The sequence below is a fragment of the Mytilus galloprovincialis genome, chromosome 3, assembly GCF_965363235.1.
Source record: "Mytilus galloprovincialis chromosome 3, xbMytGall1.hap1.1, whole genome shotgun sequence".
NCBI classification, from domain to species: Eukaryota; Metazoa; Mollusca; class Bivalvia; order Mytilida; family Mytilidae; genus Mytilus; species Mytilus galloprovincialis.
In genome coordinates, this window is record NC_134840.1 from 1,964,958 (window position 1) to 1,992,668 (window position 27,711).

The 27,711-nt window shown below is 30.6% G+C and overlaps 2 protein-coding genes and 1 long non-coding RNA gene across 11 annotated transcripts in view; 2 read left to right on the forward strand and 1 right to left on the reverse strand.

Moving 5' to 3' along the window:
- Positions 1 to 1,128: 1,128 nt before the first annotated feature.
- On the reverse strand, positions 1,129 to 10,745 carry LOC143066921 (uncharacterized). The gene is made up of 5 exons (XR_012975795.1): positions 9,998 to 10,745; positions 8,461 to 8,632; positions 4,361 to 4,434; positions 2,993 to 3,099; positions 1,129 to 1,485 (listed from the first exon to the last, which is right to left on the reverse strand). It is a non-coding gene; the product is annotated as an uncharacterized LOC143066921 (long non-coding RNA).
- Positions 2,264 to 13,203, forward strand: LOC143066916 (uncharacterized). 3 transcript variants are annotated; one of them, XM_076239763.1, is made up of 8 exons: positions 2,264 to 2,694; positions 4,817 to 4,892; positions 5,779 to 5,943; positions 6,325 to 6,359; positions 7,456 to 7,540; positions 9,005 to 9,064; positions 9,410 to 9,534; positions 11,283 to 13,203. In XM_076239763.1, exons 1-8 carry the CDS (start codon positions 2,410 to 2,412, stop codon positions 11,568 to 11,570), a joined length of 1,119 nt encoding a protein of 372 aa, XP_076095878.1. In that variant the 5' UTR covers positions 2,264 to 2,409; the 3' UTR covers positions 11,571 to 13,203. The 3 variants fall into 3 exon arrangements, with proteins under 3 accessions (XP_076095878.1, XP_076095877.1, XP_076095879.1); XM_076239762.1 differs by having other exon boundaries at positions 2,266 to 2,694; positions 7,456 to 7,555; XM_076239764.1 differs by having other exon boundaries at positions 2,266 to 2,694; positions 7,456 to 7,555; positions 11,209 to 11,458.
- Positions 13,204 to 15,436: 2,233 nt separating this feature from the next.
- Positions 15,437 to 27,711, forward strand: part of LOC143066917 (uncharacterized) — a 33,519-nt gene continuing 21,244 nt past the window's right edge. The window contains exons 1-4 of one of the 7 annotated variants that reach the window (XR_012975780.1): positions 15,877 to 16,138; positions 24,438 to 24,538; positions 26,727 to 26,791; positions 27,196 to 27,402. The gene's annotated coding sequence lies outside the window, so the exon portion shown is untranslated. Of the gene's footprint in view, positions 16,139 to 17,390; positions 17,813 to 24,437; positions 24,539 to 26,726; positions 27,403 to 27,711 lie in introns of those variants that run through there. The other 6 variants (XR_012975788.1, XR_012975786.1, XR_012975779.1 and 3 more) reach the window with 6 other exon arrangements.

The window sequence follows — 27,711 nt, forward strand, 5'->3', positions numbered from 1 at the left end:
CATTATATCTTCTGTATTCTAATATATCATCTTTTGTCCTCTTAATAAAAGACAAACACTTAGTCTCTTAGTAGTAGTTTGGCTGTAGAAGATCTGTCACAAAACCAAACATTGTCTACCAATGGTAGATTTTGAACTACAGATCTCTCAGAAGATCTAAACACTGAATATATGTCGTCATTAGTAAACCCTTTGTCCTGTAACAGTAGGTTGAATTACAGAAGATCAGCAATCATAACTAAACATTGGCAATCATACCACATCTTCTTTTTTATATTGTGTCTGTAAAAGAGGTTCGAACTATAAAAAGTCTGCAATATAGATACTTCGTCTTGTAATAGTTGGCATGAAGAACGATTACTAAACGTAATTCGAAATATGTAGAACAGCCATTAATTTCATAGGCTCATTTTTTTTCTTCACTTCAAAAAAACATCGAAATCGCATGAACTTGCTTCTTTGGGACAATCAGCTCTCAATATTCATGCATCAATCGAAATGTAAATCAAGTTTAGCAAAAATATAACAAAGGGAAATACGAAGACTGTTCTAATTTGTGAAAGATCTACGACCGCGTGGTATGAGACACAGACAAACCTTACCGATATAGGAAGATGTGGTGTGAGTGTCAATGAGACAACTCTCCATCCAAATAACAATTTATAAAATTAAACCATTATAGGTCAATGTACGGCCTTCAACACGGAGCTCACACCGAACAACAAGCTATAAAGGGCCCAAAAGTATTAGTGTAAAACCATTCAAACGGGAAAACCAACGGTCTAGTCTATATAAAAAACGAGAAACGAGAAACACGTATAAATTACATAAACAAACGACAACTACTGTACATCAGATTCCTGACTTAGGACAGGTGCAAACATTTTCAGCGGGATTAAACGTTTTAGTGGTTTGTTTTCTGAAACAATAGTATAACATCACAACATAGAAAACACACGATAAAATATCAATTGGAATGCTTAACTCAATCAAAAAACACAGTCCGCTTATTCGTTATAAGTATGATAACTTGCCAATATAGGTTTTTCCGTCAGAAGAACACTTAAGTTTATAAAATCCAAGTAATGCGAACCATAATACATTAGTAAAACAGATATGTTAACGCCATTTGAAGACAGGGAGTATAATTGCTGAGAAAAATTGGACATTGCGAAACTGAAATAGTCATGTTTGTTATATCCTACATTATTATAGTTGTCCATCTGTGTCAATTTCTTGTCTTAAATGAACTGTAAAACAATATACAAAGAGGATAAACGTTAATTAGTCATCTGATACTCGCAACACTGTGTTGTTCACAGTTAGTCTGAATTAGTCCTCATGGATACTCGACACCCTGTGCTGTTTACATTAAGGCTGAATTAGTCATCTTGGATACTCGACACCCTGTGCTGTTTACATTAAGTCTGAATTAACTCAGGGTAGTTTATGAGCCAGCAATATTTTCCAGGGAAGTAACGGTAACTGAATATAATGAAATAATACATGGTTATCAAATGAAAATACAAAATGAAAAATATGTAGTGTGCTTATTCTAACAATTAGACTGCGTCTGTGTTTTATTCGGCGCAAGCGTTAAAAGTTATAGAAGAAAACAGAAACACATGTTCAGCTTATTAATAAACTACCCAAAATGCAATGATATGTGAGATAGTTATTCAAAATGTATAACAATACTTAACCATATTACATTACTTTGATGTTTTTAAAGTTCAAAGATATTTAATATAGTTTAATAATTTATACATATATTATCATGTTGGACAAGTTCGAAAATTGAAAATAGATAAATATCATTATACTTGTATATAATTTGTCAAATAACACAAAACTTTAATTGAATCTATAATTTTTAATGTGAGTTAATTGACAGCTTTCAGTTATAAGAGTTAATATGTGATATATTATATTTGACTTGCGCTCCACACTAAATATGTTCAATCATCCATAGATCATGATAAAAACACCCGGGGAGCAAACACTGTGACCAAAGTATCAAATACAAGAAATTTTAGTCATAAAATTAAATAATAATATCTATATTTCATTGTTTTATACAGACAATATTTCAATTTGAAATCGTAAACAAATCAATCATTTTCAAAAAACCATTTAAATACAAGTTACATATCTGGGCCCTGGATTGATATTAATATAATAGTGATTTCCTGGGAATCAAAGTGCAAGTAGAATTCACCTGTGATATTAAAGACCTATATAGATATATATATGTACGTACTTACCTATCTATGAACAATGCGCATGACAATTTGGAAAAAATAAAAACGTAATAGAGAAGGTATGTTTAAATGGCGGGAAAAGCAACTAGCAGCTAGTAGCATATATACTTGGGCTTGATGCTTTCTCGACCAAACTTTTTATTTTGAAATGGATTTATACTCTGATGCTAATTATGCACATGAAATGTCGCCATGTTCTAAATGTCGAGGTAACATTGACACAACAACGCAAAGAAAACCATCACTAACGAGTTCACAAAGACTAATTATCTTAGCAACTATAGTTCTATTTATTTTGTCTTGTGCAATTTTGGCATGCAATGTATGGATACTATCAGAAAATATTAACATCAGAAAAGAACTGTCTACCGAGTTACATAAAGCTGCATTACACTCAGAGGCATTACAAAATCGAGTTGAAGAAACTCATCGAGTAAGTATTAAAAAATGTTTATTTCTAATCATAGAAATACTTTTAATTCGATTTTCTTTAACGAATACTTTTACACGTGCAAAACTGTTTTTCTCCTTTTTTTTAATTTTTGTATTCTAGCTAGTGTTTTGTTTTCGCTTTTGTATTTGTATTTTGAATTTTGAATTTTTATTTCTTTTTTGTTTTTAGCTGGGTTCTTTTAAGGGGGGAAGGTATGTCGTTAAGAAAGCTTCATTCTTCATGTATAATATTGTAAAATTTATACATGAAAATGACGGAGGAAACATAATTGATTTACATCAGCTTAACTGGTATTATCTCCCTTTCCGTTGAATTCGCTGAAATCAGACAAATTCTCCTGAATCAATTTACTTCCTCTTTCTGTTCTATAATTGATCTGATTACCTTAAAGGGAAATAAAATAATATTAAAACATTTCAGTTTTTTATTTTTATTAATCTTTAAGTTAATATTTACAATTATAACTCATCGCAGATAGGTTGATGCAACGCTCTTTTGCAGATAAAAAAACTTCTATTTAGTTTTTCGACTGGTGGTATTTTCTTTGTATTATCTTTTTAATTAGTTATCTTTATCCATCAATGTATGCAGCAAAAATGAAGACAGTTTCATCTATATGATGTGCCAAAGGTGTTCAAATAAATAAGTAAATCTTTTACATTCATAGTCACATAATGTACATCATAGTATTAACGGCTTAGTAAACCTAACTGATTTTAATTACTTCAAAAGTTGACATCAATCTATGTATTCAATTACTTCCCGTGAATAAAGAAAGTTTTTTTTTTTATCCTTAATGAACTTGATCTCTAAAACAGTAAATGCGTACTCCTCAAGAAGGACTTGACATCAATCCGGTAAATTTTGTTAGATAATTTTTTGTTTATTTGAGTTTTTGTAAGTTACTTTTTAAAACTGCTTTCCCTTGTTCTATAAATTTTCCTTCTTCTCTAATGCGGCGTAAAGCAACCAACAATCAATCAATCTTCTCTTTTTTTGTAATGCGCTTTGTTTTTTCTACATTTCTTACATACATCTGATAATTTTCTGCGAAAATTTCCGTCAAAATTATTTCGTTTTAAAATTACATAAAATGAGCGAAAAATGAGTGCAGTTAGTATATGTCTCGATTATAATTTTCAGATTAATTTGTACTCTCAAATCGAATTAACATTAGTTCATAGGATAACAACATAATGGAATTCCCCTTTTTCATAACAATACATTCTGTAGTTTCCCCTTTCTAGTTTTTAAAGTTGCAGTATAAGTAAAATCGATATGCATTTTAGCTTCTCAAAACATAATAAGATAAACCTGGTTTATCGTCTTCCAGTGACAAAAGACGAGGCTTTAAACAACCATCAGGCATTGTAAGCCCTTCAATAATGAGCAAAAACGTATAGTTAGCTTTTATTGGCTACGGCATGGCAAAATATTAAAAAAAAAAGTCGAGAGCAGCAGGGGTTTACCTTACAAATGTCATTGTTATGAACACTAAGCCTAGCCCCTCTTATTTCGGAAATAATAAATTATTAATAACTCACTAGATTGTGAAATGAAAATCAGCTAAGAAAAGTCAATTAACTGTATAACACTTGTATAATAAACAACGCATCATTCAATTAAATTTGATTTTACATTATACCGTATCTAAAATGCTTGCATAGGAAAATAGCGTGTGTCCATAGCGCTCTTCTAGATTAACCTTCACCATGAACGCTGTAATAAACAATGACATTGCAAGTTATTCGTACTTTGCAAGGGCAAATATATTTTATATAATCCTTTTACTAGTGTTAAAACGACAGGGAAGAATTAAATATAAATCTGATAAATATAAATACTTATTCTTTTTATTGTTTAAAATGTTAAAATGTAAAAAGATATTGTCTTGTCATTAAATTTCAAAATGTTGACATCCAGGTCAATTGTCAACGGCTAGATTTTTGAAAAGACAATAAAACAAAATATGTCTATACGTCTCGTTGCAGCAAATGCATAGAAGGCGAACTTCTAGTGGTTTTTTTTTTAGTTTCATTTCGTGTTATGCCTTAAATTTGATGTCTTTTCTTCCAAAGTTTTATTCATTTACTTTCAATAGGATGAAGACGACGATGAAATTTACAATCACGTGGTTTTTAAACGAAATGCTCAAAAGAAAACCAAAACGAAGAGAGGTATATATAACTATTGCACAAGATGATCTTTGAAACGTTTCGAACGTATTTGCTATAAGTAAAGACGATACAAGTACAAAACGTGTCGAACGTATTTGCTATAAATAAAGACGATACAAGTACAAAACGTTTCGAATGTATTTGCTATAAGTAAAGACGATACAAGTACAAAACGTTTCGAACGTATTTGCTATAAGTAAAGACGATACAAGTACAAAACGTTTCCAAAATACAAATATGAATACAAATGTTTGATAAGTTTCGGATAACATTTTACACCCCCAAAACACTAAAGACTACCACCGCATTAATCCGCGGCAAGTACGTGTTTTTAAGAACAAAGAACACATACAATTTTTGGGTGTAACATCTTAAACATCTATAGATATAAGAAGATGTTCTATGAGTGCCAATGAGACAACTATCCATCCAAGTCATAATTTATAAAAGTAAACAATTATAGGTCAAAGAACGGTCTTCAACACGGAGACTTGGCTCACACCGAACAGCAAGCTATAAAGCGCCCCAAAATATGACTAGTGTTAAACCAGTCAAATGGGAAAATCAACGGTCTAATCTATATAAAAAACGAGGATCGAGAAACTTTTATGAACCACATCAACAAACGACAACTACTGAACATCAGACTCCTGACTTAGGACAGGTGCATAGCAGCGGGTTTAAACGTTTTAATGGTACTAAACCTCCACCCTTATCTAAAATATAAATAATAGCAAATGTGGGATATAAGGAAATAAAACAGCATAACAAACAAAATTTTGATATGAAATCTACATTGTGCCTCTCAATTGATGCACGTGTTGATTTAGTTCAAATGAAATAGCTCTATAGAAAATTATATCTGTTCAATATATTTAAATCTCAGCTCGCAGATGTAAGTGCAGAGGGAGGCGTGGGAGAAAAGGACCTCCCGGACCCAAAGGTGATCGAGGAGAAAAGGGTGAATCTGGTACAACAGGAGAACAAGGATCACGTGGTGCTCCTGGTATAAAAGGAGATCAGGGTCCTATTGGAACTCAAGGAAATACTGGTGTGTATCATTTTATAAAAACACGAATCAACGTATGTGTTTACTTAATTTTACTAAGTCTGGGTATAAATTTTACCAAAATTGGAATGTAATATTTTCAAGCTTCGAATACACGTATATGTAGTGGAAAACAATTTTATCTGCTTTACGGTTAAAACGCCAGTTCGGCAGTAAATTTGATATGTCAGTCTAGGTATATATTTTACATGTTTTATATGCTTTTTCGTTACTTTATATTGTTTAGTTCCACTAATATATCAGTTTGATTTTATGTCTCATATGCCAGTAATTTTTAAAGGACATAGCCACGGTTATTTATCTTAAAACATAAGTTGACGATCCTCATCTTTTAATCAATCGTTTTATATTATTCATTAATAGGACCGAAAGGGGAGAAAGGTGATCCTAGTAAAACGGTAAGTACATACTAACTGTAGCAATTATACATAGATATAAGTCTACATGTCTGTTTTGTGCTCTGATATGTCAACATTGAAATTGACCAGCCTTACACAATTCATATAAAAAATATTTACTTTCTTGTAAAATCATGTACTACAGAAAAAGACTGATATCATTAAATAAGTATAAGTAAAACAAAAATAATAGCAACATGAGTTAATTTAACAAGTAAAAAACAATAATATGATCGTGCGATGATACACATATTGCATACAGAATAGACCAGTCTATCTTGCTTATCTGGTAGTATTTCGTGTGTTGCCATAGTTACATGTACTGTATATAGATATAGAAACATGTGATATGAGTGCCTATGAAACAACTCTCCATCTAAGTCACAATTTATAAAAGTAAACCATTATAGGTCAAGGTACGGTTATCAACACGGAGCATTGGCTCACATTGAACAGCAAGCTATAAAGGGCCCCCCAAAAAATACTAGTGTAGAACAATTCAAACGGGTAAACCAACGGTCTAATCTATATAAAAAACGAGAAAGAATAAACACTAATGAACCACGTAAACAAACGACAACCACTGAACAGCAGATTTCTGACTTAGGACAGGTGCAAACAATTGCAGCGGGATTAAACATTTAAATGGTACCAAACCTTCTCTTTATAAAACAGTAGTATTGCATCACAACATGGAAAGACACACTATAAAATATAAATTGGAATGACTTTACTCCATCAAAAAACGAAGTGGCACAAATAAACACACAATGCAAGAATACATTTGATCTGTGATACAATGTAAATACAGAGTTAATAATAATAAGTGATGAATTATTAAAGTAAAAGTATAAAACTGCTGTGAACTGCAGTTAAACAATTTTAGAAAAACATCAAATTTGAAAAACAAATTACGTCATATAATACACAGGTAAATGAAAAAAAAAATTGTTGTTAAGTATACTTCTTCTTCTGTCTATGTACCGTATACATACTTTTATTTGTAAATTCATCAAATTAATATGCTTTACTTATTTTAAAATATCATTGGAATGCAAATGATTATCTTATTCATGACCTATCAATTATTTTTCAGATGAAAATAAAAGCAGCACATTATACTTCTGACTTCGATCGTGATATCAACCATGAAGACAAGATCTGGGAAAAGACAAAAAATGGTTATAGAGAATATGGTGCACATCATTCACATTTTAGACTAATCACCCTTATATTTTCACTGATGCTTAAATTAACTTTTGATATCTAGTTAAGAAGCAATCACTAAAATTAAGAACTACGGAGAACGTCTTTATCAAGTTTTTTTTTTTTTAAATTTCACAGTAATCAGTTAACAATATGACAATCAAGATTTATTTCTTACATATAGTTTTTGTAGCAATAAACAACTTTCGCAAAAACACAAATTCAACCCTCATTTATCTGAGATCCTATATCAGTAATATGTTTACTACATATGATATGCTAAATCCAGACAAACTTTTTGAGAAGCTAATACTTGTTTCATTTAAAATGTTATGTTTAATACTTGAAACTGGTCAATTAAGGTCTGAAATATCTTGAAAAATAAAAAAAGTACATGCATGATACTCATTGTTTAACATTTTAAAAAAAGTTTGCATGTACTTATTAATTTTTCACGTCAAGGTTAAGTATTATGAACTTTAATTAATGCACACTTACAAATAAAACCGAAATGATAAAAGAAAAAGAAGTGACAAACGAGGCAATAGGAATTTATAAGTCGAAGAAAGGACAAAAACATGGGGAAAAGAAAAAAGACAAACAACATTCTGGGGAAGGTTCACAGAAAAGTAAAGAGTCAACAACATTAACCCTATAGAATACCGCTGGCTCATAAACTCATACCTCGAAAGGGTATGTAGCTCTTGTTCGAGTAAACCCTGTAGAATACCGCTGGCTCATAAACTCATACCTCGAAAGGGTATGTAGCTCTTGTTCGAGTAATTACACCCGTCGTATTGCTCATGAAACTTCATTATCCCCTTATAAGTTGAATGCAGTGAGGCTAGCTACGAGGCGAAGATAACGGACTTGAGGAACCCCTAGTGTTACATACCCATGGTCATCTGTGACTAAGATAATCCATAACAGTCAACCAAACTGTGATGGAATTCGTAAAAATTTTGACAAGTTTCTTTACTTTACCAGTCCAATATCCTACTTGGAAGCTCCTCCCTTCTGTTACGAAAATCAGGTATAGGTAAAAGCAGCAGTAGTATTATCAAAACCTACAAAAAGATACAACTAATTATACAGGCTTTCATATTTTTTTAATTGAAGAGTTAAGTGAGATTAAACTTTTGCACACTGTGACAAATATAAAACCATAGTTTAATTGCATCATAAGCATAACGCTCGTTATAATGTTCAATTGATGGACTGGGGCTTCAAAATTATTTGTAAAAGACACATGTATTGTAAATTTACTTCAGGAATTTCTAAAAAGACCCACCATTACAATTTTACACGTACCAAGTGAAAAAATTAAGGCGGTATTTGTCCAGTAGATTCCTCTGTACAGTATTAAAATGCATTTTTGCTTTTGTTTATTTCGTTTATTTGTAAAGTTGAGTGAATAATTTGTTTTTTTTTTCTCTCAGTTGAATGCAATAACATATGGCATGGTACAGTTTGTAGAAATAGAACATATACAAGTTTAAGTAAGTAGTCAATGGACATAAATTATGTTATAAAAATAGGTTTTTCTACAGTATTTTCCAAAATGCACTCAAAATGCTATTATCATAATTTGACATTAAAACAGAGGTTTGCGTAATAACGGAAACTGTTACATACCCCACATGGTCATGATGCTTACCAAAATGTATTCCAATTTTCACTGACTAATATCTGTTCAATTTAAGACAAGTAATTAAAGATGCCAGTTAATGGACAATTTTCTAAACCGATTATACTTACGAAAAAATTTTTACATTATATATTTAACATCTGATGTTGATACATTTTCAAATAAAAAAAAGTATATGATGCTATGATATTTTCAGAAAACAGTCAGACTATGACGTTTCTAGAGAGATCAAATTGGAATAATGTTGAAAATCCTTTTGATGATACAGAAAAGGGGAAATATAAAGCCAAAGAAACAGGGATATATCTCGTTTACTTCCATGTAAGTTTATTATAATAATTAAAATCAGGAATGTTCACAACAAAACTTTAGAAATCTAAAACAAGTAACAGAGACACGTCTGTCAGGTGCCACATGCTTCGTACAGTAAACACATGTCTTGTGGACTCAATTATATTTGGTTGTTGTTTCTTCATTTTGTTTGCGGGGGAAGAGGTTTCGGAAAAGTATAATGGATAAAATAATTCAAGGCCGACCAAAAATAGCTTTATTGACGATAATTTATATTTGGGTACTAAGAATGCAATCCACTTTAAATGACCATTACTTTTTATTGGGAGAAACGCACGTGTAACATATGAAACCTAAGAATTGCATTATAAAGAACCTACCGAATAATGTTAATTAGTGTTTTGTTTATTTGTATTTTTTTTGTGTTATTTTAATGTGTATATTAAATGCATCATATTGTCATCGTCCATGTATTTAACTATAATTATCTAACCTCATTCAAAATAGTTGTAGACCAAATCACAGCTTGACAGATTGTCACCGATAACTTATGTAATCTAGATAGGAGATTATTTCCTTGGAATCTCAATTATTGTCACAAACAATCTAGAGGCGGGTTCTGCTAACCAATGCGGATCACCTTAGATAATTATACACAACCAATCAGAAGGCGTTGTTCTGCTAACCATTGTACATCACCCGAGATGTTTATCCATAATTTTTGGAGTGATAAATGCTGCCCAGACCTAAATGACGTGTTTGGTAGACTGATGTTTGTCTTTGCGTCGTTTACGTTTGTTTAGCCGTGTTTTTATCTGGTCTCTCTCTGAATTTCGAGTCTTTATGTTTTTCTTTGATTTTTTCCGCTTCTTTTTTAAAGAGCCACTGGTTTGGACTTTGTTTTTCTGAAGATCCTTATTGATTGATTGATTTGTAGAGCTTTAGTTGATGACTGCTTTCAAATATCTCGCGTATATTCAGGACGGAAAATTTAAAGTTATTTGTTAAAGAATTCACACAAATACATCAATAATTGGGAAAATCAGTAATCGACATTGGAAGCTGTTTTTCATATTTTGTCTTTCGTTTGTCCTTTGGTTTATTCCACACGTTTTCACACCAATGCCTTTTATAGCTTGAATTATGATATCGGTTTTGTTCATTTTTAAAGGCCATTCGATGGCATATAGTTATCCTTTTCAAATTTTTCTCTGGTTGATAGTTGCTTATTGGCATTTATATCATATACTTTGACTTTTACCTGAAAAGAAAAGACTTTTGGTTAATTAACTGAAGCCAACATGTTTTCTAATAACAAAATCTGAAACTAGCAATATGAAAAATACAAAAACAAAATACATGTTTAATGCTTTGCTATTGGTCTTTTGTATTATAGTTCGATATTAATTTAAAACATTTTCTTTTAGATGTCAATCATTTTCTATGTACTTCTTATTTGTATCATTGAGATTTTGAAAATAATTTTTTTAATATCTGAAACAAGAAAGTGTAATCAGTGTTCGCTATGTTTTACATAGAAAACATTGTTTAATTCCAAGATAAACCTGTAATTTATCAAATATTTGTAATTGAAGGAATCTTTTAAAACATTCTGTATTAGATTGCTCTGGCTACTGAAAATTGTTTATTTAACAGAATCTGGAAAATAATTTTGAAAATAAAAATAAATGTATGTTATTGTAGGTTGTGTTCAATAATGTTTTGTCCAGGGAAGAAATATCTATATGTTATTGTAGGATAGATATATGTTATTTTAGGTTGTGTTCAATAATGTTTTGTCCAGGGAAGAAATAGCCATCATACATCATCGGCATAACCCAAACACTGACACTGTACTTAGGTGTGTGGAAGGCAACGACAGTTATGTTCATGGACCAAAAAGTCATAAAAACAAAAAGATGAAGACTTGCAGCATAACAAGTGTATTATTCGTTCAGCAGAATGATGTTTTAGAAATACAAAACAAAATTGCTGGTACGACCATTGACCTCACGAAGGATGCTACATATTTTGGAGCAGTTCTTTTATCAAATGTTCTTCAATGATCTCACTTTTTATGCTTTAAATTGAGATTGAAATTGAGATTGAAATTGAGATTTAATTTATTGACTCAAAAGTGTATTACAATTTGTTCGTCAAATACAAATTTTTATCTTTAGCAGTTATTATAATAGAAATCAGTTTAAAAATATTTTTTTGTTAACAAATACATTTCTATGCATATTAATTAATTGATATATTTAGAAGACACTTTTTCAAGTATTTATCAAACCTTAATGATTACTTATATAGTACTTAGTGTATGTTAAAAGCTGTACATGTGGGATATTAAATGTCTTCATAAAAGATTAATTTGTTATCCATTTGAAACTATTTTTTTTACACTAAAATCCTTTATACCTTTACTTTTTCTATAGAAAATGCATGACCAAATCAAAGTTATACAGATTTTATGTAAATATCTCTATATTTGAAAATGCATGTCCAAGTCAGGATTCGTTTGATGTGTTTTATCATTTGATTTTGCCATTTGATTAGGTAATTTCTATTTTGAATTTTCCTCGCAGTTCAGTATTTTAAGTTTGACTGTCCCTTTGGTATCTCTTGTCCCTCTTTTTTTTAAGACAAGCATAGGAGTAAAATACATAACCGGTTTTTACTGAATTTATAATATCTTTATTTGTAAAAGCGTTGTTACATAAAATAAATGAAAAGTATATAGATGGAGATTATGTTTTATATTTAAAAAAAGAAACAATTCATGAAGATCAATGAAATATCTTATACTGAAATATTTCTTGATGGAAAAAGTTTTTATCATTGCAAATTATATGATATAATTGAGAAATGCTTGACCATTAATAAATCGGTTTGTTTTGTACTGACTTAATATTCTGTACATAGAATCTGTGTTTGCTAAAAAAAAAAAGCATTTATTGGTTACATGGTTTTTTTATTTTCGCTTTTTTTTTCTTTAGAACAGTAGAATAAATCCTATTTTTACTTTTTTATTCCTATAATATAAAACATGTTTAACACGATGAATTAATTTTCAATACTTTCAGCTTTCCCAGTTTGAAAATAATTGAGACAATTTAAAACAACATGCAGTAACTTTTCAAAAGCTTAAATAAATGGACTGAACATAAATTACTTTCAATGAATTGGCAAAAAAAAATTAATCTGAATTTTACTTTATTCTTTAATAAAAACTGTTTCTGTACTAGTTATTTTAGTGCGAAAAGACTATGATTGTAACCAACGAATATTTAAATTACTAACGTAATAAGAAATGGTTTTAAACAAGTGCTAGTTTACTTATATATTATATAAATTTAGAATGTAATATCTTTCTTTTTTTAAATTTTTGATACATTTGTTGAATATCTGATGTTTGAAACTATCATTTACAACTAATAATCTTTACTTTTAGAACAATTGCTTTTAGTTTGTCAGCATACAGAAAACCAACCTCGATTTCATATAGTCTAAGGTGACTGTATCATATACTACTATATTTAAAGTTGTACGTCTCAAATAAATACCTGTTTATTTTAAGATTGTCTATACAAATCTGTTCAGGTATGAGATAACATATCAGTCGACCTACTTTTTAAACCGTCCTTTGTTAACTTCATGTAAAGATTTTATTTTGTGTAAATAAAAATCTGTATTATATTTGGTTATTATAGATTATCTTGCGGACACTGAAAAGTGTTTAAGGATTTATATCACGAATTTCATTTTTACGTCATTGAAAATATCATAAAAAATATTTGAATTGTTTTGGGTTAATAAACTCTTGGTATGCTCATTCGGGAACTTAACAATGATTGTTTCCAGTTGCATCTGGATGTCACAGTCTGATTGTATTACACATTCAGTTATCATAGTAGCAGAACACGTATATGTAATTCATATTTCTTTCTTTTTTTCTTTTCGTACATTTACACTTACCATTGTGCAAATCAATCGCATTGATGGTGGTTGTCCTAAATGTTGCACATTAAATTAAAATATGCAAGAACACATAATTATATTTTCGAATCACTTAATTTTAAGCGTAAGTAATTAATACCTGTTAGAAAATTCATTCAACAAAACTATTAACACGAGTAGCAATAGAGAATATAAACTGCATACGAATATTTAGCCAAATCACTTGAATTTTGAAGTCATGATAATGCTGATATCTATGCATAAATCTCTTTTGAAAAAGGACTTTCCGTTTTGAATTTTCCTTGGAGTTTTGTTGTTTTTTCTTTTCACACATAAATATTACATTTTCTATTTTTAGAAGACACACTTTTATCTTTAAATTTAGAACAACATACTGGATTCTCCTATGTGATCCCTTGCAAAGCCTTTATCGGTGTCTTTTAGGGGATGAGGGGGTTAAAAAGTTGATATCAATTTAAATTAAACCAAATCCTAAATATATCGTTTACTCTTTTTGCAAAACATTCCGTAATGATCAGTGTGAAAACCACTAGTTCTGTTGTCATTAAAGAGGGGCTAAAGTTACCAGAGGGACATTCAAACTCACAGATCGAAAATAAACTGACAACTAAAAAGAAAAAGACTAAGAGACAAATAACAGGACACAACATAGAAAACTTAAGACTAAGAAACATAAACAGTGCTCTCACCAAATATAATGCATTGTCCATTTGATTATTGTACTATCACTCGTGTCCCTTAACAAAGTATTTCCTCACTTATTACTGTACGTATACATCACACTTCTTACCATAGCAAGTGTAAATCAACACAACTCCCCCACATATTAACAGAACACTACGTACCCTTGCTGGTGTCCCTTAACAAAGCCAGTACTCACTTATTATCATACATATACATAAATAAAAACAGTAGTATACCGCTGTTCGAAAGTCACACTTCCTACTATTGCCAGTCTTACTCAAAACATATCTTCCACATTTTAACATAACACTTCTTTTACTTGCTAATGTCCCTTGACAAAACTTATCCTAACTTATTATCATACGTATACAAAACACTTTCTACTATTGCCAGTCTTACTCAAATATCTCTTCCAGATATTAACAGAACACTTCTAATCCTTGCTGGCTCCCTGTGCAATAATTACACGAAGTTCTTGAATGATATGGAACACTTCAAATTCGTGTTAGTGTTACTCAACATTGCCATTCAACATATTGTACAGTAGTAAGCTTAGGTGCCTAAATTTGTAAATCGGGACACTGCATTTCATGCAACGGTCATAATAAAACAAAGTGTGTTTCGTCAGTGAAGTCTACCATTCCTTTAAGAAACTGTGGTCCTCAATGCTCTTTAACTTCATACTTTATTTGGGGATTTGAGCGTCAATGATGAGTCTTTTGTAGACGAAACGCGCGTCTGGCGTAAATGAAATTTAATCCTGGTATCAATGATAAATTTTATTCAGAACTCACAAATAATACACGATGGACCAGGATTATAGATTCTAGGTACTAACGTTGTTAATGATATTCATCACGTGTTATAGTATTCTTTTTATTTGTCTGTAATTTTTTACTTTTACTGTTTAGTCTATTTTGGCAATGTCCCTTTGACGTGGCTCCGTGTTGAAGGCCGTACATTGACCTATAATGGTTTACCTTTATAAATTGTTATTTGGATGGAGAGTTGTCTCATTTGCACTCATACCATATCTTTCTATATCTACTTATTCAACCCGTCATTGTGTTATTGTACTATGTTAAGTTTTAGTGTTCTTGTCTTTCGTATTTGCTAATGTGCTTTGTTATATGCCTTTTTGTTTATCGGTTGTAGGATATTTGCAATGATGACTGCTGTTCCCTCATATTTGACATTTTTACCCATTATGTCTGTTTGTTAAATAAAATTTTTTAATATAATGAAATTTAATGCGGCTGTCAGAAGTTTAGCTAGCTATAAAACCAGGTTTAATCTATCAATTTCTTCAAAACAAAATGTCTGTAGCAAGTCAAATATATGATAGTTGTTATCTACTGTTTGATATTTTTGAGCTTTTGATTTTGCTTAGGGACTTTCCGTTTATACAATTTCTCCGAGTTTGGTATATTTGTTATTTGACAGTTTAAAAGAAAATTAAAGATATTTTGTTTATTATTACTCCATTTGTAGTTTTATATTTTGTACTTAAACTAAAAGCATATTTTTTGACCGAAGTAAATGTTTGCATCTATGCTGTGTCTTAACATTACATGCACGGTGTATAAAGATTTGATAATTAATTATCGTACACTGTTTTAGCAACAGAAGATATGAATAAGTGCGTTTTATCTTTTAAAACTCATATTATAAGATTAAAATACGGAATTCCTACCTACACTTCCTTCCTTCTTCCAGAAGAATATTTCCGCCAAGAAATAGATCGCTGCTTGGTTATGTATGCAAACGGTATTGAGTGGGATATAAAAATAAAACTATAGGGAAATCCCGAACTATTAAATATACCAAGGGAATTTTCAATGATTACCTATATTAGATATACATTAACCATCATATCCCTATAGTGGAAGTTTCAGTTAGAATTTCCGCAATATAATGTAGAACAGCATAAAGCTTTAGGGCTTCTTCAATTTGTTCGAATTTTACGAAGGTAAGCTTTTTTTTTATCAAATTAAAACAACTAAAACATTATTTTAATATATCGATATTTGTCTTTAATTATTTTTGCAAAAAAAACCATACTAATCACGAAAACAAATGATTTATTTCTGAACTATTTTTGGTAACTAAAAAATAAACTGTTAAATGACAAAAAGCAAATTCTGACGAAGGCAGCTCGTTTAAAAACTCATAAATTTCGTATATATTGTATTTTATTTTGGTAATTTTAGTCTTGCATGAATCTATTATCCTTATTTTTTTTACCTAAGTTTGATTAAATGTTAGTAACATTAGACCAAATGTTTACAACCTAGACCTAAAGTCGGTTGCATGGATAACTCGTAGTGGTCAAAAGGTCATATGGTTTATTGACGTTTTTCTGTACAGAATTTATTGCATACGTATTTAATTTCACTTTTGAGAAATAAAACAACGGATTCAATATAAAAAAATGTAAATCATTCTTCTTACCACTCATATCTTAGCTCTATAACACCAGGTTCAATCCACCATTTTCTACATTTGAAAATGCCTGTACCAAGTTAGGAATTTGAATAGGGACTTTTCGCTTTGAATTTTCCTCGGAGTTCAGTATTTTTGTGATTTTTCTTTTCACTTCTCGTTTTTATTCATAATTTGTATCATTTTTTTTTATGTTTTTCTCTTTTGATGGAACCATATACCGCTTTTCTGTTATTTTGTATATCTCTGAAGGTTAATGTCCTGGCAGTGATACATTGTACAACACAGTGAATGTCATTGTCCTAGTTCTGTTTATATATTTTTTTCTTATTGAAGTAGATGCAACTACGTACAAATTAAGAAATAAGTCTAATGGATTGCAGCATGCAATGTTTTACATGAACAATATTAAAACTTTACGATGAAGGATATCAAAACTGTCTCCTTGTTTTCTTCGACATACAATCTTGATATTTATCTGACCTAAATAACGACAGATGTTTTTAAAATGGTGCATACACTATTTGATATGGAAAATTTACATATAGTTTTGTATTGTTGCATGGTATTTCTGTTGTAACAGCAATTAAACATATGTTTGATACTGACAACGATTACGCACAAATTTATCTAAATTTAAGCGAGTAAATTGTTGTTTTCCTTGTGTTTGTAAAGTGTATTTAAGTTTTATTTGTAGTTCTTTCTAGACATGTGGTAAACATTTTGGATTTCTATCTTTTTTTGGGGAGGGGGGCTTCCAAATTTTTGTTTTTGTAGATACCTTAACAAATGTTTGTCATGAAAAGCTATTGGTATTATTCACATCTTGTTTCATCCGTTGAAAGATTTTTCATTAGGCATTTTTGACAATTAAGAACATATTAGATATCATGAAATCATTTTGTATAACTTTATGTTCTCTCTAATTAGTTAACCCCTCGATACACACACATATACATATACAGGATATACAAACAAATAAACATTAATCAAGAAATATTATTCTCTGCGTAGCAATTGTAAAAGGAAATTCATATTCAATACTTTAAATAATGTTGTCAGTTTTCTTACCCCAAAACATATATTAATATTGAGTATAACCATCTTAGTTAACACATTATACTTGAGTTTAAGTTTAATGTTTTTCTTAATTCATTATGAAGCAATTATTGCATCAGACCCCCACAGAAGGCATACATTGGTAAGTAAATGTTCACATATTTAATATAAACATGTTATGCTTTTGAGATATTTTTAACCGTTGAATTAACATTTGGCATTTTGGTTAGACAAATTGTAGTAAATGAAGCTGTCTGAATGATATCTTAATAAAAGCTCTTTCATTTTTTTTTCTTTAATTTGTTTTAAGAACAAAAGATAAAAAAAACATCATTATCATCCAATTGGTGTGAATAACTATTGCCGGAGTAAAAGTAAGATAGCATTTATACCGAATTCTGAGGAAAATTCAAAAAGGAAAGTCCATAATAAAAAAAACCAGTTATTGTAAAAGAAACTCATTAAGATTTCAGAGTCAATGAATTTGACTACACAGGAAATTATACAATCACATACATTTATTTCTGTTGTCAATTATATTAATAGATCGTAACAATTGCACAAAGTTATATGTTTGGAGTCACTTGATCAAAATTATTTATGATAATTGAGGCTGTCCTTTAAGGAAATATATTTTTGAATATTACGTCCGTCTTAAAATAAAATATCTTTATGTTTATTGAGGCTGTTCTGAAAGGAAATTTATTTATAATTAAAAACCAATTCTTCAGAGAACAATTAAAGGTCTTTCCACCTTGATAATAAGAATGAAATTTATAAAAACGATGTTAGAAAATTTCGCTCTGTGTTGATGTCATGTGGTAAATCAAACTGATAAAAAAATAAGATTAATAGGTTTATGCAAAGGAAAAATTTTCAGCAAAGGTCAAAATCTAGAACGTCAAATTGACCTTTGACCTTGTCCTCAATTTTGAGATCATAGGTCAGTGATGATCTCAAATCAAAAGACCCCAGGTCAATAACTTGTATGGTTGTGGAGAAATACCGATTTCAAATACAAAAGGGGAGAAAAATCCTATATGGGTTGATCAAAACACTTCCACTTAAATGGATTGAAGTTGCGCCTTATCGTAAACAGTTATTTGGCAAATACATCATATCATTAACTGTTACAGTTTCTTTTGAAAAACGATAACAAGCAAAATTCTATATTTAGAATATGACTTTGACCTTGACCTCAATTTCTTTCAAATGAACCAATGACTTCATGTCAAAAGACTGTAGGCCTGTACGACTTATACCGTATGAATTTATCCAACATATCGCCTTTCTTAAATTTTCAAAGGGAAATAACTCCCATAAGATGTCTTTCAATCACTCCAGTCGAATCAAACAAATCATTTTTAAGAGTAGACAAACAATTTGGTGAAAACAGTTTGTTAAAATCTTTTACCGTTTTAGAGATATAGCGATAACAAGAAAATGGGGACGCGGGGAGATTACTCCTATAAGTGTTCTGTCACACAGGGTGAGTTTTGAAACCCCCATTTATGTACAACATCATCGGCCAAAAATTCATTCGATATGTTGTAAAACAATAAAAAAAGGAAAAGTGGAAAGACTTAATTATCGAGGCTGTTTTCTAGAAATATCTTTATGATCTTTGAGATTGTTCTAAAAAGAAAAATCTTTATGATTATTGACGCTATCATAAAAGAAAATATCTTTATGATTATTGAGGCTGTCCATTAAAACATATATTAAGCCATATCAACAATATGTGAAAGTAAGATTCATACTTATCTTAAGGTAAAACAAAACATTTGACAAAAAGTAAAATCACAAAAATACTGAACTTAGAGGAAACTCAATTCGGAATGTCCATAATCACATGGCAAAATCAAATAACAAAACACATCAAAAACGAATGGACAAGAACTGTCATATTCCTGACTTGGTATAGGCATTTTCAAATGTAGAAAATGGTGGATTAAACCTGGTTTTATAGCGCTAACCCTCACACTTTGATGACAGTCTCATCAAATTCCGTTATATTTACATTGATGCGTTAACTAAACAGACACAATAAATAAAATAGTCAAAATATGGGTTAATCAGTCATCATCGTATAACAATTTTAAAAGGAACAATTTAACAGAACACAAAAACATCTATCTACAAACACATTCATTGATTTGTGTGTCTGACGTCAGAAATTTTTTAACGTCACATAGATTTGTTCAATGTGCATACAAACAATTTTAAAATTTACATAGACAATTGAACTGTATGAATTTTACTCTAACAGGTGCGCATTTAGACAAATAATGTCTTTTCCGCAATAACCGAGACCAATCTACTATTAAGGTAGCAATACACAGTTAGGAGTTTAGTTTCGCATTTTGGCCCCTGTGGATTTTTCAAATAGGAAAGTTATTGTGTAATAAAATTCATTTTTAGACAGATGAGTGCTAATTTAGCCTTCAAAGATGGTTTATAAGTGCATCAAGACTATTTTTTACCTGTTTTATGGGCTGTTTTCTGTTTGACAATCCGTATTTTCATAGCTAGTCCGGCCATCGGTCCAGAAATTAATGTACTGTTTACAAACACTCTTTTTCTACACGAAGTTTTTGACGCAATTTTACAAAAAAAATGAGATGAAAGACATTTGATTTTCATTGGATTTGCTGAATGATATATGTACACAGTTTCAGAAAAGGTATTACTTCAAGCGATTGAAATTCTACTTTTAGTCAAATTTTGGGGAAATATGTGACATCTTTCCCCCCCTTTTTGCAATATTTTATAACAAATAAATGCAGATTGTTGCCATGGATACACCAAAAAGAAATTATATTTTACCATTTTATATACTGGATATAAAATCTATGAAAGATTCTGATTACATACATATGCCCATATATGACACAAACAGTAAGCTTGATATTGCAAGAAAGCAAAGAAAAGGGGAGGGTAAAATTCATGAGTGCAAATTTTAGTATTTTTTCCTAACTGTTTATTGCTACCTAATTAAAATGTTTAATAAGAAAACCAAAATATGAAGCCAAATAGGAACAGAGCTTTCCATTAAGTATGATTTAAGTTTACTAAAGGTAACAAAGATAAGATCATGTCGTAGCTCACAGTAGAAGTTAATTTAAATAGAAAAATTAGTAAAGCTCTATTAAACGGATTTTACAATTGTTCTCATGCTGTGCTCTTGAAGCAATGTCCATTTGCAGAGAAGAGAAATACGCTCACACATTTGATCAAAGCAGATGAATTAGTATTTTTTTTATTTTTTTATTTTTTACATATATAAACGTTTTATTCCTAAATATTTCCTGTAAGTAGTTTGTCTTTTACAAGCAAGTAGCCAATAATCTAATGGTTGCCGTCTATTACACATAATTTTTACTAAACGTTATAAAGTCAAATCGAACGATTCGTTTTCTGAATATATTCACATTATTTTATCATGGCATAAAAAATTATAAGAACATACCGCACTCGAAAGTAAATTCAAAAATATCAGACGATATCAGTCATCGAAACATGTTGAAGAAATAACTGCTAGATTCCGGACTTGGTACAGGCATGTCCCAAAGAAAATTGCGGTTTATCCTGGTTTGCAAGCTAGCTAAACCTTTAACTTGTATGACAGTTGTTCATAGTTATCTTATATTGACCAAATTGGGTGAGCAACCAAACAAGAAAAAAACAAATGTGAAAATAGTTTTGTTCCAGCAGTCAAAACTGTATTAACATTGTTAAGACATAGAACACAACTGACTAGGTGTAATACCACCAAATCTTGATACTTCACATCCGGTTGTATACGAAAGTAGGTCGAAACAAATATTCCCTTGAATTTGACAGTTGTAGATAATTAATCCTACATTTTATTGAAGTAAAACCATTTCTGTGTCATAAACATATGTCTTGGGTATTTCAAAACACCATTATTTTTTTATTTGGGATTTCTATAGAAAATTTTGTAATCTTGAGGTTACATGGTGACTAAACCTTGTACACAGATAAAATAAGGGGAGAAATTTGATTGGTTAACTTGCAATGGTGGTTATTTTCTTATATGCAATGAAATGTTATGTGAATTTTTTTCTATAGAATTGGACAGGATAAAACTTTACTCATGCCAAGTATTTCTTTATTTGAAACAAAGATAAATTCTGCACATTTTTTGAAAAGTGCAAATTTAACAAAGATTAATAGGGAAAAATCAATGGTGGTATTACACCTAATGTGGGAAGCTGTATATGCACCTTTAACCTTGTGAGTAATCTCATGTGTTAAAATTTCTTGCTTTTTAAGTGAAATAATTAATGAAATGAAATATTTTGAGTGATATGAGTCTCCAAAACACATTTTATGAGAAATTGTCTTGAAATAGGACTCTACCATGAATATTCAGTTGACAGAACAAGCCATACTAAAGGGTTGGGGGGGGTCTCCTTATTTCTTATATTCTACTATGATCAAAAATTTTCCTAGAAAATACTTCAATAAAGATATAGTTATAAGTAGATGAAATTATTTATAATGCCGTAACGACAAATTATTTACTAAAAGAGAAGCCTTTTATGTCCCTCTTTGGTACACGGCGTCATTCTATTTTTTTCGTAAGGACTTATTGAAACCTCCTTGGAGACAGTAAACTTTTATATGGATTGTCCATTCTGGTAAAATGCTTCAACTACACATTTCTCATAACATTTCTACCATAACTGAGTGAAAATTACCCTATGATTTTAATTTTTTGGCCTGAAAAGTTGAAATTTTGAGAAAATGAGAGAGATAAATTGACCAAAAGAGACCTTATAAAGAAAACAAAGAGGTCCATTAGTGGTATTTATCTTCTTAAAATCATCTTGTGTATCATATTCAAATGTTTGTAGGCAGATAAGATAGATATTTGATCATTTATTGGTCCACACTCTATTCTATCTTGATGCGGCTTGGTTTGGATTTGTCCAAGAAATTTTGCCCGAATCGCTGTAGCTGTCGTCTTTCATTATACTAGATTTTTCTTAAACTATTGAACTGATTATGACAAAACGTAACAGAAATGCTTGAAATAACTAGTATTACAAAGGAAAAAAGTCACATTCAGTTTATTGAACAGAAATGTCTTCTTTAGGTGTAATACCACCAAATCTTGATACGTCACATCCGGTTGTATACGAAAGTAGGTCGAAAAAAATATTCCCTTGAATTTGACAGTTGTAGGTAATTAATCCTACATTTTATTGCAGTAAAACAATTTCTGTGTCATAAACATATGTCTTGGGTATTTCAAAACACCATTATTTTTTATTTGGGATTTCTATAGAAAATTTTGTAATCTTGAGGTTACATGGTGACTAAACCTTGTACGCAGATAAAATAAGGGGAGAATTTGATTGGTTAACTTGCAATGATTGTTATTTTCTTATATGCAATAAAATGTTATGTGAATTTTTTTCTATAGAACTGGACAGGATAAAACTTTACTCATGACAATTATCATTATTTGAAACAAAGATAAATTCTGCACATTTTTTGGAAAAGTGCAAATTTAACAAAGACTAATTGGGAAAAATCAATGGTGGTATTACACCTGACTAACAATTGAAACATACAAACATATTCATCAAACAAAGACGCTTACAAATTAAAGACAAGAATACACAAATTTACCATGGTACAATAACATAATGACGGGATGTAGAAGTACAGAGCCACGTCATATATGTACCAAAGAAACACAAAAAGGTATATAGACAAAGCACATTAGCAATAATGACAGACAAGAATACGAAAATTATCATAGAACAATAACACAACGACGGGATGTACAATTGCCGAGCCACGTCAAATGAATATCAATAAAAGCAGATTAAACGGTAAAAGAAATATCCATAAAAACAAATAAAAGAATAGTATAACACGTGTTTAAGATGATTAACAACGTCAGTACCAAGAATCTATACTTGAAGACCTTCGTGTATCATTTGCGAAGTTGAATACTTATCAACAAGGTCTTGGTACCATGCAATGAATTTCGTAAGAAAAATGACGAGACTTTCGTTGATGTACCCCTGGTTCATTTATATTAATATATAACTGTCATGTTCCTGACTTGGTACATGTAATTTCTTTCGTCGAAAAGTGTGGATTAAACCTGGTTTTATAACTAGCTAATCCAGAACCAAAACTAGTGTAACAGTATTTTTTTTCCAATTATATTTGAATACTTTGTATTTCAAAATATTCTCCTTTTGTTAAGTTTCTTGCCTTATGAAATTCATATTTCTATAGTATATTTATTATTCTCCAAACACAACTTAAAGATATCTGCTTCTTACAAGACGCCATATATACGCCAAAATATGCTGGTCACTTTTCAGAATTGCTAATGTCCACCATTAGGTATCTGTCAGTGTGACTGGACGCGTGTTTGTGTGTATTTTCTATTCAGTACAATTGACAGAAGTGCTATGCTGATATTGAGTAATTACTTACTGGCATACTAAATTATAATCCTGGTGGTAATTAAGCTTTATTTACTGTGATTGGGTATGGTTAGGCGAATATACAAAAACGTTCAATTATGACACTGTCGTTCTCAATTATAACTTGTTAAAACACAAAGAGGCATACACCTTCGACAATATGTTATTTGCAATAAATATTAACACCAATCATATGTTCAGAACGTATTGTTGCAGCGATACAGAATGTAAAACCTCCTGTTTATGGAATATTTATAACATTTATTAAAGGGTGTTTTTGTTTTGTTTTAGAGCAAAGTTTCTGCTAGATATGATCTTTGAGAAAGACAACAAGATGTACACAGCGTCCTCTCAAGTTAAACAGACAATAGAACAGAAGAACCGGAAATCGAGTAATTCATAAGTTGTTTACATACTTTTAACTAATTTTAATATGATTATATACTGTTTGTCATGTATAAAATAAAAAAAAAAATGGTAGGATTGACAACGGGACAACTCTCCAACATATCGTAGTGAAAAGCAACTATGGTTCACAGTACGAACAATGTGCAAAACGCATATCACATAGCAAGCTATAAAATGTATATAAAACAAATCAAACCTAATTAAAAGGACAAACAAAAACAAGGTATGATATACAGCACCAAACGGCAAAAATATGAAATGCATGCTCCGAACTTGGGGTAGGCACATACACAATGTGGCGGGTTTGAACATGTTGGGTCAAGTCCTATTTGTAACCCATTAAAGATGTGTAACAGCTCAATAACAGATTCAGTGATCACTTGCATTTAATATATCCAAGTGAACTTGAAATTAAAGATACTACAGACACAAAAACATCTGCTTCATATTTAGTTAGTTATCAAAGGTACCAGGATTTTAATTTCGTGCGCCAGACGTGCGTCTCGTCTACATAAGACTCATCAGTGACGCACATATCAAAATAGTTATAAACCAAACAAATACAAAGTTGAAGAGCATTGAGGATCCAAAATTCCCAAAAGGCTAAGGTAATATATGCCTGGGATAAGAAAATCCTTAGACCTTTTTTCTAGAAATGACTACTGATTGTAGGTTGAATATTAAAATTCATGACAAATGCGATGATATAAATTTTCCTATAGTCAATTTTCCATTTCTGTGTAGCAACATCCCAGCGGCACCAGCATATGGAGTATATGTGTCTCAATTGTTACGTTACTCTAGAGCTAGTTCAAAATATGTTGATTTTGTTAAACGAGGATTACTGCGAAATGCGCATCTGGTGCAAGAAAATTGGTACCGTTAATTTTATTACTGCTTTCTCAAAAGTTGCTAAGACAGGGCTATGAATCAATCAATTTAAGGTCATCACTCAAGAAATGTTACGGTCGCCATTATGGGCTGATTTGCCATTATGACAAAAGTGTGTCAGAAATGCTATCTGATATTCTTCCTCTGTCATAATAACCTTCCATCATAACCGACATGAACAAAGAAATAACACGACGGGTGCCTATACGAAGCAGAAAATACTTACCCTTCTGTAGAACCTGATTTCACTCCCGGTTTTTAGTGGAGTTCGTGTTGTTTCTTATCTATTATTTATAACTGTTGATGTAAATGTCCTTTGTTTTTTTTTAGTCTTTGTTTAATCCTTGGTTTTAATTGTTATTGTCGCAACATAAGTTACATAGTGCAAGCATTAAACAAAACTTAAATACAATTAATAGTTTTACTTATTTATCATATGGAAATATAGTTTTTTGTTTAAATTAGTCGGTAGATAGCCATAATTAAAACCCTTAAAATATTTGTTGGATACAAAAGAATATTGTGGTGCACCGAATGCACATTTGAAATGTTTTCATTTATTGGTGAACAAATAATGATAATAGAAATTTTCAAAGTGGAAAACTGTTAAACACGAAAAAATCAAAGATTGACATCCACTAGCTTAAATAATGTTTAGATAAAAATCTCTGTGTGTTGCATTGTCGTTTTGTTTTTTGTTGCACTTTATTGTTTCTGTTGTTTCGTTGTTTTCCACTTTTAGGTAATGTCTTTATCTCAATGTTAGTTGGTACTCTGGATTTGTTTTCTCTGAGTAGATTTATGACATTCGAATAGCGGTATACTACTGTTGCCTTTATTTCGAATACAAATCAAATCAAAATTGTGATATACTTTTTGTAAAAAAACATTTTTACAAAAATACCCAAATCCAAGGCAAATTAAAGAGCATAGACGTCCATAAACCTGACACAATATCAAAAAAGAAACGACGGGAAAACATTTTTTTACATAAATAAGGCCGTTAGGTTTCTCGTTTGAATTGTTTTAAATTGTCTTATCGGGGCCTTTTATAGCTGACTATGTGGTCGGGGGTTTGCTCATTGTTGAAGGCCGTACGGTGACCTATAGTTGTTAATGTCTGTATCATTTTGGTCTAATGTGGATAGTTGTTTCATTGGCAATCATACCACATCTTCTTTTTTATATGTTTCATATTCCTGACCTGGTATGGGCATTATCAAAAGAAAATAGTCGATTAAACCTGTGTTAAATATCAGTCTGCTTACCTTTTTCTTTTAGATGCATTTAAAAGATTATTTGTTTTGGTTAATCAAAGATTAACAGACAACGTCATCACGTTAAAGGTATGGTATGTTCTATGTTTATAATAAAAGACATTTTGCTTAAATTTTCCCGCGACCAAATTTGCATGCAATTTAATAATAAAAAAACTCATTTAAAAAGTAAAACCACAAAAATACATAACTCCAAGGAAAATTCATAAAGGAAAGTCTCTAGTCAAATGAAAAACAAAAGCTCAAACACATAAGATACCGGGCTAATAACTTGGTACGCTAGTTAGTTTCTTTTACACAAGACTCATTAGTGGCATTCGCGTCGAGGCAAAGTGAAACAGGAAGTTGAAGAGCATTGAAAATCGAAAATTAAAAAAAAAACATTTGACAAAATACAGCAACGGCAATCTATGCCTGAGATAGAAAACCTTTAATTTCGAATAATGTAATACTTTTTTCTATACTTTTTACAGAAGATTTACATATAAATCTGAAATATAACTAATAACAACAACATTACGTTCTCCTGGCCAAGAGCAAGTCAGCAAATGTGGCAGATTGCACTAAACTGTCGATTTCAGCATTCTTCTTGTCTGATAATGATCAATGGAATTGATAAGTAAACAGAAGAAGGTTGCAATTAAACACCAGCCTTTGAGCTAGCTAGTTTTGAACAAGATGTAAGTCATTTATGTTTGTTTCTCCGAAATTAACACATCGTGATTATACAAAATAGGATCTGGACTAAATCTTTTAAAAGCTAACTATACCTTAATGATAAAGACAGAAAAAAATTGTAAAAATTTAATATAACACTTTTTTCTGAACAAATGTATGTTTTTTTGTTTTAAAAATATTGTGATAACAAATTAAGCTACATATTCTTATATCAGTCTTTTATGAGTTTACTCGGTTCGTTTAAATATTGTTAATCAATTATATACAAGAACCGATGTATTTGTCTGTCTGTGAGCGCCAAGGTTCTGTTA

Excerpts from the sequence above, each read along its gene's own strand:
- LOC143066916 (XM_076239762.1), top strand. The coding sequence starts at position 2,410 with ATGGATTTATACTCTGATGCTAATTATGCACATGAAATGTCGCCATGT. Across the intron at positions 7,556-9,004 it reads AAATGGTTATAGAGAATATG|TTGAATGCAATAACATATGG; the intron begins GTGCACATCATT and ends TTTTTCTCTCAG. Across the intron at positions 9,535-11,282 it reads TATATCTCGTTTACTTCCAT|GTTGTGTTCAATAATGTTTT; the intron begins GTAAGTTTATTA and ends ATGTTATTTTAG.